This window comes from Perca fluviatilis, chromosome 3, assembly GCF_010015445.1.
Source record: "Perca fluviatilis chromosome 3, GENO_Pfluv_1.0, whole genome shotgun sequence".
Classification (NCBI taxonomy): domain Eukaryota; kingdom Metazoa; phylum Chordata; class Actinopteri; order Perciformes; family Percidae; genus Perca; species Perca fluviatilis.
The window spans coordinates 20,432,904-20,447,053 of record NC_053114.1 but is presented as its reverse complement, the minus strand read 5'-3'; the positions used below and the strand labels follow the sequence as shown (position 1 = coordinate 20,447,053).

At 40.0% G+C, this 14,150-nt stretch overlaps 1 protein-coding gene across 1 annotated transcript; it reads right to left on the bottom strand.

The window, feature by feature from the left end:
* Positions 1–280: 280 nt before the first annotated feature.
* On the bottom strand, positions 281–4,655 carry LOC120555422 (protocadherin-20). The gene is made up of 2 exons (XM_039794105.1): positions 4,504–4,655; positions 281–4,072 (listed from the first exon to the last, which is right to left on the bottom strand). The coding sequence occupies exons 1-2, from the start codon at positions 4,549–4,551 to the stop codon at positions 1,451–1,453; spliced, it is 2,670 nt and encodes an 889-aa protein (XP_039650039.1). The 5' UTR covers positions 4,552–4,655; the 3' UTR covers positions 281–1,450.
* Between the last annotated feature and the right edge of the window lie 9,495 nt (positions 4,656–14,150).

The following is a 14,150-nucleotide window of genomic DNA, read 5'->3' as shown; positions in this document are numbered from 1 at the left end:
ATCAGTATTGCTTTGAACATATATATACATATATATACATACATATATATATATATATATATATATATATATATATATATATATATATATATATAAATGAGCTGTTGTCCAGTGTTAGACTGTGCATTGAACAACCTGCCAATCAATCTAAGAGTGATTGGATTGACTGGATTGTGCCTTTAAACCTCACTAAATATCAACAAGAGTTGTTATAAGCACACATTGAAAATATGTAGGTACAGTAATTGCAGGTTATATAAATACAGAAAGAAATCCAGTGTATTATAAAAAAAATAAAGCATCTTTAATAGTTACTTTGATTTTCTTTCACAAACACTTAGCATGTTTTCACAGACACATTAATAATTGCATGGTTGTATAAAGGAAGGTGATGTATGCAACTTGAAGCACTTTTATGACAGAGAAGTTTGGATACAATTCAAATTGTTCAGTGTGATACAAAATATGTGACTCTTTGCTATACCAAGATGGCCTTTAAAGGTTTACATGTGTGATCAGTAACTACTGTGAGCCTTCACAGAAAGTAGGGTATCTGGTTACTAACCATAGCTCTCAGACATCATACAATCTGACAAATCATAAGTCAAGGTCAACATACTATCTTTTTCTGCAACTTTCAACCTCATATAATGGTATAACACTCATATGCCATTGTATATATCACGGACTGCATATCACGCCATTACAACTGACCTAAAGAAGACTGTGAGACATGATTGAAATCTTTGGAGAAACTAGTAAGTGGGAATTGAGATAAGATTTTCTTTTTTGGTCAAATATGGAGTACAATGCCTTAAATAAAGTAATACATTTTGATAAGCCTTTTCTGTATCAATCAGTTTTGAAATGTATGGTTACTTAAATAAATAAAATTATTTAGATTCCAGATGTAGTATCCAACTTCCAAGTATAATCACTTAAGTATATGTAACTGTGACAGGTAATGTAAAGAGATGCATTTTTTTTTAAAACATTTATGAAGAAAGAAACATTTCTTGTGGCTTGAACTGTCTTTTCATGCAATGCAAAAGTTTTATATAAAGTTGTAAAACATTTTGTACAGTATTTACATAGGACCTTAGATTGAGTAATCTTCAATGAGTTGCTCTTATGACTTTGTAATAAGGCTGTTATTACTTTGACGCCAGTACTAATTTATTCCTTACTTTGGTTGTTTGACACATCATCTCTGGACAATTTTCATGGTTTATAGATATTATTTCAAGTTTGGAAGAAAGGTAGAAAGGTACTGTGTTACCTTTTTAATGACAGAACCTCGTGGCATATTATTTAAATCACATTTCAGTAATAACAATCATATGATAAAAGCAAAAAGAGCAACTTCATGTAAGAACTACACTTCTCACAGTGAGTTTTTGTAAACATTCATGTAAACAGTGATTGTTTTGGATGTGTAGACAACTGAATATCAGATGTTTGAGATCTGCCTGAGCTTTCTGTTCACAACCTGCATTGAGTCATTCTTCATTTTTAACGGTATCTCCACTTCTGATCTTTTTTTCCGCTGCTTTTTAAATCTCTTGCAGCATATGTAAGATGTCAGTGTAACAACTGAGAAGAACAGCCCCAGACATGTCACTGAAAGAACAATGAGGACAGGCCGACAGGGGAACAACTCATACCTCTCAGGCCCCTCTGTCATCTGGCCTTTGTACCAGGGTCTCTCCTCTACCTCAATTTCAGCCTCTCTGGTCAGCAGACTTTGGATGTAACTCTCGTTGCTTACTGTTTCATTGACAAAGAAGTTAACCATGACTGTTGAGTAAAGCGGTTCAGGCTGACCATGATCACTGACCTTCACCAGAAGGCTATAGAGCCCCCGGTTGCTGAGCTCCCTCTTTAATGTGATGTTTCCTGTTTCTGGGTCAATGGCAAATGACCCTGGCTCTCCACCTTTCCTCTTAACAATGCTGTAGGCGATCACAGCGTTCATGCCTGTATCCTTATCCACAGCGTAGACCTCTGTTATTGATGTTCCTGGTAGTGTATTGGGTAGTACCAGCATGTAGGACTGATTGGATTGGGGGAAGAGGACAATAGGCGGGTTGTCATTTACATCCAACAACAGCACGGTCACCATAGTCACACAGGAAAGCGCAGGCTCTCCACCGTCGACGGCCTCAATCCACAACTGGTATGTCCCTTGTTGCTCACGGTCCAGTGATGTCTTGGCCCTCAGTGCCCCTCGGCCTGTATCTATCATAAAGATGTCGCTGCCGTTGAGGATAGAAAGGGCCACCCAACCATTTTCCCCAGCGTCAGCATCTGTCACAGAGAGGACCCCAATTTCACCGTACCCTGGGAAGTTCTCTGGCACAAAGAAGGTGAAGTCCTTATTAATGAAGCGTGGACTGTTGTCATTGCGGTCTTGCACGCTCACCACCACAGTTGCAATCGACTCCCTCCTGGGTGTCCCCTGGTCCACTGCTCTCACTATGAACCGGTATGTCTCTTTCTCCTCACGGTCCAGCGATGTGGTCACAGTCAGGACACCTGTCACACGATCCACAACAAAGATCCCTGGTGCGTCGCCTCCAAGGAGGTAGATGACATCCCCTCTGCTTTCGCTGTCCTGGTCTGTGGCTTGGAGCTGGGTCAGAAAGGTATTTGGCGGATTGTTCTCCTCCACAGATATTTCCACCAAAGACTGCTGAAACACTGGTGCATTATCATTCTCATCCAATACCTGCACCTTGAGGAAGGTCTTGATGACGAGCCCTTGAGCATTCTTAGCAACCACAATTAGCTCATACTCCTGTATCTTTTCATAGTCCAAGGGCTCTGTAGTCTCCAGCAGGTATTCATTCTTGAACATCTGATAAGGGCCAAGCCTGAATGGGCCAGTCCCTTCCAAATGACAGTCCACCCTATGGTTCATATCAATGTTTTTGACAGTAAAAAAAGCAATTGGAGAAAACGCTGGCTCTGACTCCTTTATTGTCACCACCCCATCCTTTTCTGCTGCAATGTATCGGGGTATGAGAGCAGGGGGTCCTGTAACAACTTTGATTATATGGACAGAAACAGTGGCAACTGCAGGGATACAACCAGGTCCATTGGCTAGAATGGTGAGTTTGTAAAACGTGGCTGTGCCAGTGTCTATTTTCCCTGCTAGCTTGATCACCCCTGTGATTCTGTCCAAATGGAACAAGCTCCTGGTGTCCCTTGGCACGCGTTCACTGTAAGCATAGCTGATCTGAGCATTAGCATCAAGGTCATGGTCAAAAGCATGCAGACGTGCCAAATGTGCCCCTTTTGTGGTATTCCCATGCAGAGTCACATTAATTTGTGACTCTGTGAATTGGGGGCAGTTATCGTTCACATCTGTGATGATAATTTTTAAAGTAGCCGCTCCGAGTAGAGGAGGGGTCCCTCCATCCTCTGCAATGATATCTGTAATGTATTCAGCCTGGGTCTCTCTGTCCAAAGCGTCTGTAACAATGAGGAAGGGTGTCAGCTCACCTCCTTCATTCTCCTCAACATCCAGTGTGAACATGCCAAAGTCATTAACAAGCCAGTAGGTCTGTACACCGTGAAGACCCAGGTCTGGGTCAACTGCTGACTGCTCCACCGCATAACGAGCATTGATAGGTGTGTTTTCCGGGACAGACATACAGATCTCATCCACGGGGAACTTTGGCCTGTTGTCATTCACATCCTCAATAAAGATCTTAACTTTCACGAGCTGAAAGTACTGCTGAGGCAACACAAACACATCCAGTGAGAGAGCACATCCATGGCCCTCCGAGTTATCAGGACAGAGGGTCTCCCTGTCAATCTCTATAGCAGATGTGTAAAGCTCCCCGGTGGTATTATTTAGGCTCACATACTGTCCACTGACCTTCTTTTGTGGAAGATTGAATAAAAAGGGGGGCTCCACAGTAAAATCCAAATGTAAGTCTACTCCAATGGCCCCTATGAAGGTCCCCCTGGGTAATCCCTCCTTTATTTTATAGATCAGCTCTTTTGCTTTGCTGAAATTTGCAAAACAGGAAAGAGGGCTTGTGTAAAGCAAGAGGATGCACAGTCCCTGTAATACAAGATGATGAAAGATAATACAGTTTAATAAAAGAGTTGCAAAATAGAATATTCGCAAAATTAGGTATTCCTGAATTATTATTATTTGGTGTGAACATTAGTATTAAGTTATTTTATCACTTGCAGAGCTCTCTGGACACCTGCAACAATGATTTGAACTGTAATCATTTCACTTAACTCACATTATGATTATCATTTAAGTCAATCAATCCATGAAATTAGATTTGCTGAGAGTTTAAGGTTTATTTGCACAGGTTTAAGCCATAAAACAGGACATGAGAATAAAAGCAGTATAGTGTAGAGAAAAAGGGGGTAGTCATGTATCTGCCTTAATAATGTAAAATAGTATTCACAGTATCATAAAATGTAATCGTAGATGTGTTACAGAATTCTGTCTGTAAAGTGAATTATCTTAAAACTTACCCATATTCCTCCTCTTTTGCTAAGGCTGGGGTGTCTGCTGTTGAACATGTTTATGTCCTAGTCAAGCACTTTCCACTTATGGCAGGAAGAGTGACAGTTTAAGTAACCTAGACATTTTGAGCATTGAGCAGCGCAGACCTCTGCTGAGTGCTATGCCTTATTGCTATCTGACTTGAACAAGTCATTCATCCCAGTGCTGGCTCAGGACACTCCCACCATATGCAAATCAGTCCCTTGTGCTAACCAATGAGAGCTGATGGCCACTGGGAAATCTACTTGAGTTCACAGATTCCTTTATCATGCTATCAAAGCACATCGACACGCATTTGCACTTTCTAAACACACCCATGTTTTCACAAGCAGCTGCATACCTTGTATTCCTGTGGCAGAGTGAAAGCATATGATTATCAACTGAGCTTATAATGAGACGGAGCAAGATGTGAAATATCCACTAGAGATTACTTTAATCCAGCATTAGTTCAAAAACACCCCATATGAAAATAAAACTGTACAGAATGAATTAAAGCCAGTGTGTAATGATAAAATGATGCATCATGTTTCTTACAACCAACAATCTTTGACTTCTGATGTTCTAAATGTATTTATAGATAGATAGATAGATTGATAGATAGATGGTATTTTGTGTGACTTCAAAAAGAGGTCATCAGTTTACAATATTAAAAAACAAACAAATTGCCACCAAAACTGTGAAATTAATTTCATGTTTTGCTACTTTGCTATGAAATGAAATGAAATGAAAATATCATAAACAAATCTAGCAGAGAGGTGATCTTGGCATCATAAGTGGTGCTATGGTCTGATTCTGGATTGAGCCTTTAACTAAATCAACCCCCTAATCCTCATGTGTTCCCAATGCCCGGCCAGCTGTTTGCTGGGATTGGAAGCATACTGCTCAGAGAAATTGAGTGATTGAAGTTCTCTCGAAAAGGGCAGATTGAGACAGTTACACACATACATTCATTTTGTCTCATACTGCGTTAGGTCTTTGCTGCCATTCCTTATAATAAGGGTCTGGTGGATGCACAATACTGGTGCTTAAACTTTATGCATTTCATTTGGTAAGCTTATAGAAATAGACCAAATGCCTAGTAGTTTTACGTGGCATTTTTTAAAATAATATCCAATATATTTGTGACATAGCTAGACAGTACATTAAAATTGATCATCTAGGAATCTGTCTCGCATCCAGAGTTTTTTTTGTCCATGCGCTGAGCTAGGAAAGATTTTGGTAAACACAGACTGTAGGCACAGTGGGCTGGGAGGCTGGGAGGCTTTAGAGCGTGGCAAAGCAGCAGATCAGGGAAATGAGAGTCATTTGAGAGCTGCCTTGAGGTGCAGTGGGTCTGAGGTGCTCAGCTGTTGATCATCAGTGAGGAGTCAGTCCAGAGCAGCTACCTTAGATGACACAGTATTTTGCTTTGTAAGATGAATTTATTTCTTGAAAGTCCTCAGGTTTTGTTTTAATACAACAATTCAAATACAGCATTTTGAGATAGTGTCTGACAGTAGTGCATCCCACACCATTTTATTCCTTTTGTTTTCTATCTATAAATCTATTATATGCTTGCTATACAATCCTCCCTGTTTTAAGTTATCTTGGACCATGACAATAAAATGTGTTACAATATATTTGATTGTTGAATGGTGTAATCAAAAGTGACACTGTTTTTTTTGCATTCAACTCAATGATACAATAATAACAAATAGTGGCAGCATCACATTTCCTTAAATGACTGCGGCTCACAAATAGTAGAAAATGAATGAGTTCTATAGGTGCTCCTTTATAGGTCGCAAGTTTTTATTTATTAAATGTGTCAAAATTAACAGGAGATTATGTATCTCATGTTGCAAATCACACCTTTTATGTTGTACATTTGGTAAAACCCCTGTGAGCCCCTGGAGCACGAAAGAGCACGTCTGAGACAACATACCATTTCAAACATGTCATATGTTACAGGCTACTGTTGGCTTTACATTATTTATTCCGTAGCAGTTGCAATACAAGGAGCTGTGACACAAAGGCCAATGATGCTATGTGTCTGTCAACCTGATACTGTTACCTCTGTGTCTGTTAGTCCCCACTCGTCCCCTGTCGATGCCATATCATCTTGTCAACAGGCTGAGGGTAAATTTGGTAAAACTGTTAAAAATACTAAATAATGGAATCACAAATGTCAATTATCTTCATACAAAATGACTGCAATGTTCTGGTTTCAAATCTGGCCTGTGACCTTTGCTGCATGTCATGGTCTTTATCGTCTTTATCTTCATTTCTCTGTCACGCTCCATTTATCTTATAAAGAAAAACAAATCTTTAACATGTGTTACTAATGTTCTCATAAAGAACAGCTCTTCAACAAGTGAAGTGTATTATATAAATTCAACTTTGTATATTTTCCTGTTTTTAAGTGGATTCTAAAATGTGACAATTTGTATGAATTGTAGTGGCCAGTCAAAAAAGTACTCCAAAGGTTGAATAAGGCCAAGAGGCAGTATTACTTTGGTCTTAATTACATCATTTGCTGCTCTGAGTCTGTGTGAGATGAGGTTGGGTAATCTCTGCCCAGATTTCCCAACAGATGTCCTGTTAACCTTGGTCTTTTAATCAAAGTGCTGTTAAGCTATCTTGATAGCTACGAGGCAGCTCCATGGCTGTTAAGTAAGATGGATATGACCACACAAATGTATCGTGTCAGGAGATAATAGTAGCTTGAAAACTTTGGAATCTGCATAGAATCATTAAAAACAATGTGTGCAACAACATTCTAACCACAATGTCTTCCACTGGGATTATTTGTAGTTTTTCATGTTATCAATTTACCATTTTCCATAGAGCAATATAAGTTTTACATTGGACATTTGTGCCAGGTGTAGCTTCCTAAAAATAACATATTAATAATAATAAACTTATTAAAAACATACACAAGTAAAAGAATTGACATGTAATACTAACTAATTAATGTTTGCTGTGGGGCCATAACATACAGTATCACATTGTTTTGACTTTCCCTGGTCAATCTCCCTTTGGGCTGATCAGTGTAATTGTGTAAATGAAGAACACTGGGGAGCTGCACTATTCCCTACATTTAAAAAGTCTGTGATATATTATACAGTATGTGACATTCACAGAGTAGAAATAAAACAAATGGTCATAAAAGTCATAATTTTGAAAATGCCAAAAACCAGAAGCCAGTCAATTTGGTTAGTTATTGAGCCAGGAATCAAAGCCTGGACTCGCAGATTGTATACAGTTCCAGAAATATGCATCAGCTGTGTTAGTTATAATGAAATGGTATAAAATTTCCTCTTGTCAAATCAATACACAGCAGTCAGAAATACTTCCTCTATAACATCTAATCAATCAAACCTGCATTTCCTGTGTTTATTTTAAAACAATAATTGCTGCAAATTGAACACAAATTTCAGTTTAATGGGGTAACACACACACACACACACACACACACAGTTCAGCGAGTCTATTCAACAAGGCAGAAATCTTATTCAGTGGTCATTTATTATGTCAGTCAGAGTTGAGAGTGTGCCACGGAAGATGGTGCTCATGGTTCTGCTATGCTTTGCAATATCAGGATGCATAATGGGCACTATTAGCATGTAGATATTCTCACTTTACAAATTCCCAGTATTGACAATACATTATTGAGCTATCCTCTTTCTTTATTTCTGTCTTGGAACAACATCTTCCAGCCCTGTGCACTCTAGTATGCATCAGCCACACTGCAGCTGCATCCCCCAGACTCAGGGGGACTAGCATTCCCCACTGTATGATCACTAAGCAGAGGCAGAGATGAATAGATTTTTTATTAGTTCTGTCTTTTTTGCAAGTGTACTAGGACTACTAGTTTCTACATCTCCATAGAGATACAATGACCTTTTTGTGTAAAGTGTGTACTGGTTAACTTTAACTTTCAAGTCAGCAATGGGTGTTCTTGCTCTGTCACTGCCATCTACTGGTTGAATTGACATAAAAGAAAAAAAAATACAGGTCATGTTTCAGTCGCATATATACCGTACAATATAGTGCAGTATTAGTTTAGTGTGTCACATTGTTGCTCCAGACCCATAAAGCTTTTCTTTCCTGTTTCTTGTTGCGTCCAAAATGCAATTTGGGACTAAATATACAGTTTTGTTTTCCTTGGCCTTTGTTCTACAGCAGGATTAGATTAGTATAAATGTGAGAGTTGAGACGAGGGCAGAAAACTTGTAAGAGTACTTATTCCTGATAAGTAGATGATTTCTCGTTTTTGCTGTGGAGACCCAATTTTCTCAAAGAGGGAAAGGTACAAAGGAAAAATGCTTAAAAGTGTCTATGTGGCTTACCATCATGGAACCAATTTTGGTGTAAAATGGAGCTGTCCTAACATAATATTATACTACACAATTTCTGAACCCCAAAGGTCTATTTCTATTAACTGAAAAAATACTCAACTGCTCTCCCTTTTTTTCCCACCATCCTCACACCTCCCCTGCTACGCCTCTCCACCACTGTTTTCTCCCCATTAGTTTTCTCCCTTTCTGCTCTTGTCAGATGCTAAAGATGGATCCTGGCACACATGTGAGAAAGCTCATCTGGAGGGGCGAGACATAAACTATATATATATATATATATATATATATATATATATAAAAACAATAACATAAAAACCTTGTATTTGATAGGCAGACAGACAGAGGAAGAGATAGTAAGATAGTAAGATAGCACGAGAGTGTTAAACCTCAGTGTGGTGTGAGTGCTCCTCTGTGCCTCTGCAGGTGCAGGCTGGATATATCATTGAGAACAGGTGCTGTGGTAGAATGTATGCCCCTCACAGCTGCAGCCAAGGAGATTACTAGCCAGGCTTCCCAGTAATGAAGTTTCTATCGATTGGCCCACCACAGGTTCTTGTTTCTGCCTGCTAACAGTGTGACTATTTCTGAGCCTCAATGTGAGGTTTTTGAGTACATCAATTAGGGTATAAAATGGAGTTTCCAAAAGGGTACGATGTGCTGATGGTAAATATTGACTTAGTAACTTCTTATACTTCCATAACTCAAAACTTAAAGCCAATAACGCTTCTTCAACGTTGGAGAAAATAATTTTTTTCTCTGGAATTACTCACTCATTAACACCTTTTTCTCCTGTTTCTGTCAGTCTGGAGGGTTGTGAGACCACCTTGTGAAGAAAGACACAAGTAGTTTGAGATGTAAAGACTAACACATTCATACTGACATAATTATTTAAATTACTTGCAGCAATTTCAGCAGTGGCAGCATTGTTATACAGTTTAACCACATCATGAACATTGCAACATTCAAGTACATTCCTGTATATTTTCATAAAGCAAAAATGACTCACAATGCCCCCTCAGCTGCATAATAATTACAATACGTATTTATTTATGTAGCAGTAATTAAATTAATTTCCCCAATGATCATACAGCAGATTACTGAGGAGGTCTATAATAAGAGGGAAATGGGGAACAGCAAAAGGAAATAGGAAGAAGGCTCAAATGGGTTGCTTTAAGATTATTATTTAAATTCTTCTGCTCCAGTGGCAAGCAGACAAATCCCATATTCTTTGTATATTTGGAGAGCCTACAAATCAAAAGAAGCAGAAGGAGTGAGGTCTAAGACTACGTTCACACCGCAAGTCTTAATGCCTAATTCAGATTTTTTGCTCAGATCAGATTTTTTTGTTTGGCTGTTCACATTACCTTTTAAAATGTGGAAAAGATGCGCAAAAGAACAATAACAATGACATCAGACGCAGCACGCTGTTGCACTAAAGTTAGGGAGGTTATGGAGGAAGTAAGCATTTTCACTTTTATTTCAAAACGTAACATTAATGAGCAGGTGCTGAGGAAGAGAAGAATAAAGAGAAAGAGAGACAAATTGGCTATTTTGGCCTTTTGCGGGGTTATTGCTGCAAATTCACTACAGAGGTCTGTGTGACCGGACAACCACCGATTTGCACATCAGGACCGCTACGGGCCTCCACCAGAGTTTCCTCTGGCTTCGCCCTCGCTCACACGCTCCACCTCCCCGACGGTGCGGGCGAGACGGGCCGGTGGTGCGCCCGACCCCTGAAAAATCAGATCTGGGTCTGATTCAGGACCACATATGGAAGTGGCCTGAATCTGATTTGAAAAACTTAACCAACTTAACAGGACACATCTCCTGGAAACTGCTCAATTATGGTCTTTGCCATCAAGAGTGGTGTGTTCTTAATGGACTACTTTCCATATGTCCATAACACTATATGTAACCTTGTGGCATGAAACATGACAGTGTATTAACAAAGGTTCATAGTAGCTGTAACTCTCGTGCGAGCAATGACACAAAGAAAGCCATTTTGTCATTGATGATTTATTAGGTGTTTAAATAAATGTTATCACAAATGTGGTGCTGATTGACGAACATGTTGCCGTTAAAAACAAAAGAACAAGAAACACTCTTGTTTTTAGGTGCACTTCAATATAAAACATACAACCAGAGGCCACTTTAATGGGCACACCTGTGCACCTGCTCAGCAATGCAAATTGAATCAGCCAGTAATGTGGAGCAATGTGGATCTAATAAGTGACTTGAACTGTGGAATAATTGCCGGGGCCAGACGGGGTGGTTTGAGTATCTTAGAAACTGCTGAGCTCCTGGGATTTTTTTCATGCACGACAGCCTCAACAGTTGACAGAGAATGGTGGGAAAAACAACATCCTGTGAGCGACAGTTCTGTATGCAGAAACACCTTGTTAATGAGAGAAGTCAGAGGAGAAAGGCCACACTGGTTCAGGCTGACGGGAAGGCAACAGTAACTCAAACAACCAGGCTTTACAACAGCGCTATGCATGGAGCATCTCTAAACGTGCAGCACGTCGAACCCTGAAGTAGTTGGGCTGCAGCAGAACAACATTCTTATGCACACCTGTACGCAATGATCAATGTTAAAGGGCCTGAACACCCACACAGATGTTCTGAGTTAATCTGGCTGATTAGACCTCCGCCCAGGACTGTGTGGGTGTGCACAGAGTAGATCGATTGACATCTTCCTCTTGTTAGCTCTGTCATCTGTTCGGGCAGGACAAATGACACCTTTATCATTCTTAGGGGCCGTTCACATTGTACGCGGCATGCGCTGCGCTCGCCGCTAGGTTGTCCTATTCCCAACTATATTTGTTGTGCTCGCCACCGGGCTCAGCACAAATTTACGTCATACACGCGCCAATATTTGAATGCACGTCACGTCTGCGTCCGATGTTTACATCGGACGTGCAGTAGGCTACGTGCGACATTGTGTAAGATACACAGTAGTGATTTGGTGTTTCTGTCTTTGAAACAAAAGAAAGCCTTGTTCCATTTGTGGATCCACGTGTGTTCGGTGTTTACTTTGTTTCTTTTTATTCAGATACGTCACAGCGCACCGCGGCCGCTCTTGCGCGTGCCGCGGTCAAAGTTGAACCATGTTGAACTTTTACGCGCAAGAGCGGCCAGCCGCAAAATGCCGTTTGCGCTGCGCTTTGCTCAGCGCAGCGGCAGACCAGTTCTTGCGCGCGCAAGCCATTGACAATAATGGGTTTCATAGCGCAGCGCTGCTGTTTGCGCGTACAATGTGAATGGCCCTTCATTGGTAGAAAAGATTTGTGACGTAATAAATTCCCATCTAAGCTACGGCCCGCCTTCAACCTGATCAGAGGCCTAATCAGCCAGAATAACCTGTGTGGGTGTTCGGAGGTCTACATCCATCTGCCTGTGTTCAAGTAGGCTCATTTACGTCAGGAAATCCCTAAAACACAGTACAGAGTTACACAAATGGGTGCAGTACCACTTGTGTATCTTGTGTAGATGACTACAGTGTAGATTATTAGAGAGACATTCCTAAAAGGCACAAACCAAAACAAGGATTCCTCTCCACTTTGTCAGCTCTTACACATAAAATTATTAGACATGGAGTTTACTTGAGAAAAGCAGCTTGAGCCAGAATCATGAAAACAAACATGAAATGTGACTCACTACATAACTTACATTATTTTAATTTGCACGTTGGCTTTTTTTTCCACTTCATGTGTCATTTTGACACTGTGAACCTGCGTCCAGCTGTAAAACGTTAAGAGTACTGTATACTCTAACCTTTTTGGAGAATTTTGTCTCCACGGATTAATTAGCGTGAACTTTCTGCAGATTCCTCTGCTGTCTGATGTTATTTCCGTCTCTGGTCTTTTGAGTTCATCAGCGCTGAACATAGTCTGGTGGTTAAGTTCACCTCACAAGAACACTGAGCAGGAACATTTAATTGATGGATCCTGTACTAACACGAAGAAAGGGAGTCTAACACACACAATGAGAATGAATTCACACAGGAGTGACTAATAAAAGGAATTCAAATGTAAAAACAGGTTGTAAAATACAATGGTGTTTGATGCAGGCAGACAATCATTTAAAACGGGTCTGGTCAAACATGACTAAAATACAAAATTAAACCAAAAAGTAAAACAAAAGATTGAAGATATATAGATGCACACAAACAACATCTACAAACATCATTCTTGGCAAATTTGAACTAAAAAGTATGGTGACTACTTTACCTTAAAAATATTCAATGAACTACTGTACTGTAAGTGTTCTTTCATTATGTTTGCCTTGTATTCCTTGTATCCCTGTAATTACAGTGCACATGTGTGTTTGTGGAGGTTCTTTTTTGTATAACCTGCGCTATGCTGCTTTAGCTGGCTTCAGTGCAGAGATGGGTTTATTGCTTTTGTACCCCGTTTACACGTACATGGTTATTTTGAAAAACTGAGACATTTCCCTTCGTTTGTACACTTCGTTTACACACAAACGGAGAATTTGCCTCTGAAAACGATTCTTTCTAAAAACTCCGGCCAGAGTGGAGATTTTGGAAAACTTTGTTTGCCTGTTTGCATGTAAACTGAGACAAACGGAAGTTTAGGCAGCCTTGGAAGTGAGGAAGAGAAGAGAGAGGAAGTGATTCGTTGCTGTTGTTGCTATTTTCAGGATTCTGATTGGCTAACGTGGGCTTGAGCCTCTCGTTACACTGCCACCTACAGGTTTGGCATGCTCTTGACGGCATTGACGGCATATATACACAGGTACGTGTAAACGAACAATTTTCTGAAAACTGACAGATGTGCACAATGTTATTTTTTAAAACGGAGAGGTTAAAATGTCCGTTAATTAAAATAGCCGGCCACATGTAAACGTAGCATTGATTTCCACCTAGCATGAGAGGACGGCAGGTTAATTGTTGCTCTGTGCTTGTGTGAAAACATCCAAGGAATAACGAAAACGTGAGATCCCAAGAGATAAAGTGTAAAATAGTGTGCCTACCCATGTAGACCATACATAAACACCCTGGGGAATCTACATAAATGAAATTTCAGATTTTCAAAGGTGGGCAAACAGCATTTATGTGCATTTACCCCCCACCCTTACCCCTGCATGAGTTTTGAAACCAAGTTTTAATGCTTGGATCTGAGGTTACTGTTTGCCACCATCACTTGGTCACTGGTTTGACGTCTTACCCTGTCATTCTCACATGTGGGCACCTCTGTTGTTCGGTTGGTTAATATTACAACTCACGTATGATTTTCACATGACCTCAAGGTCTTGCCTTG

Coding starts and splice junctions, on each gene's coding strand:
- LOC120555422 (XM_039794105.1), bottom strand. CDS start 4,551: ATGTTCAACAGCAGACACCCCAGCCTTAGCAAAAGAGGAGGAATATGG. Junction 4,073..4,503: donor GCAAAAGAGGAGGAATATGG/GTAAGTTTTAAG, acceptor CTTGTATTACAG/GGACTGTGCATCCTCTTGCT.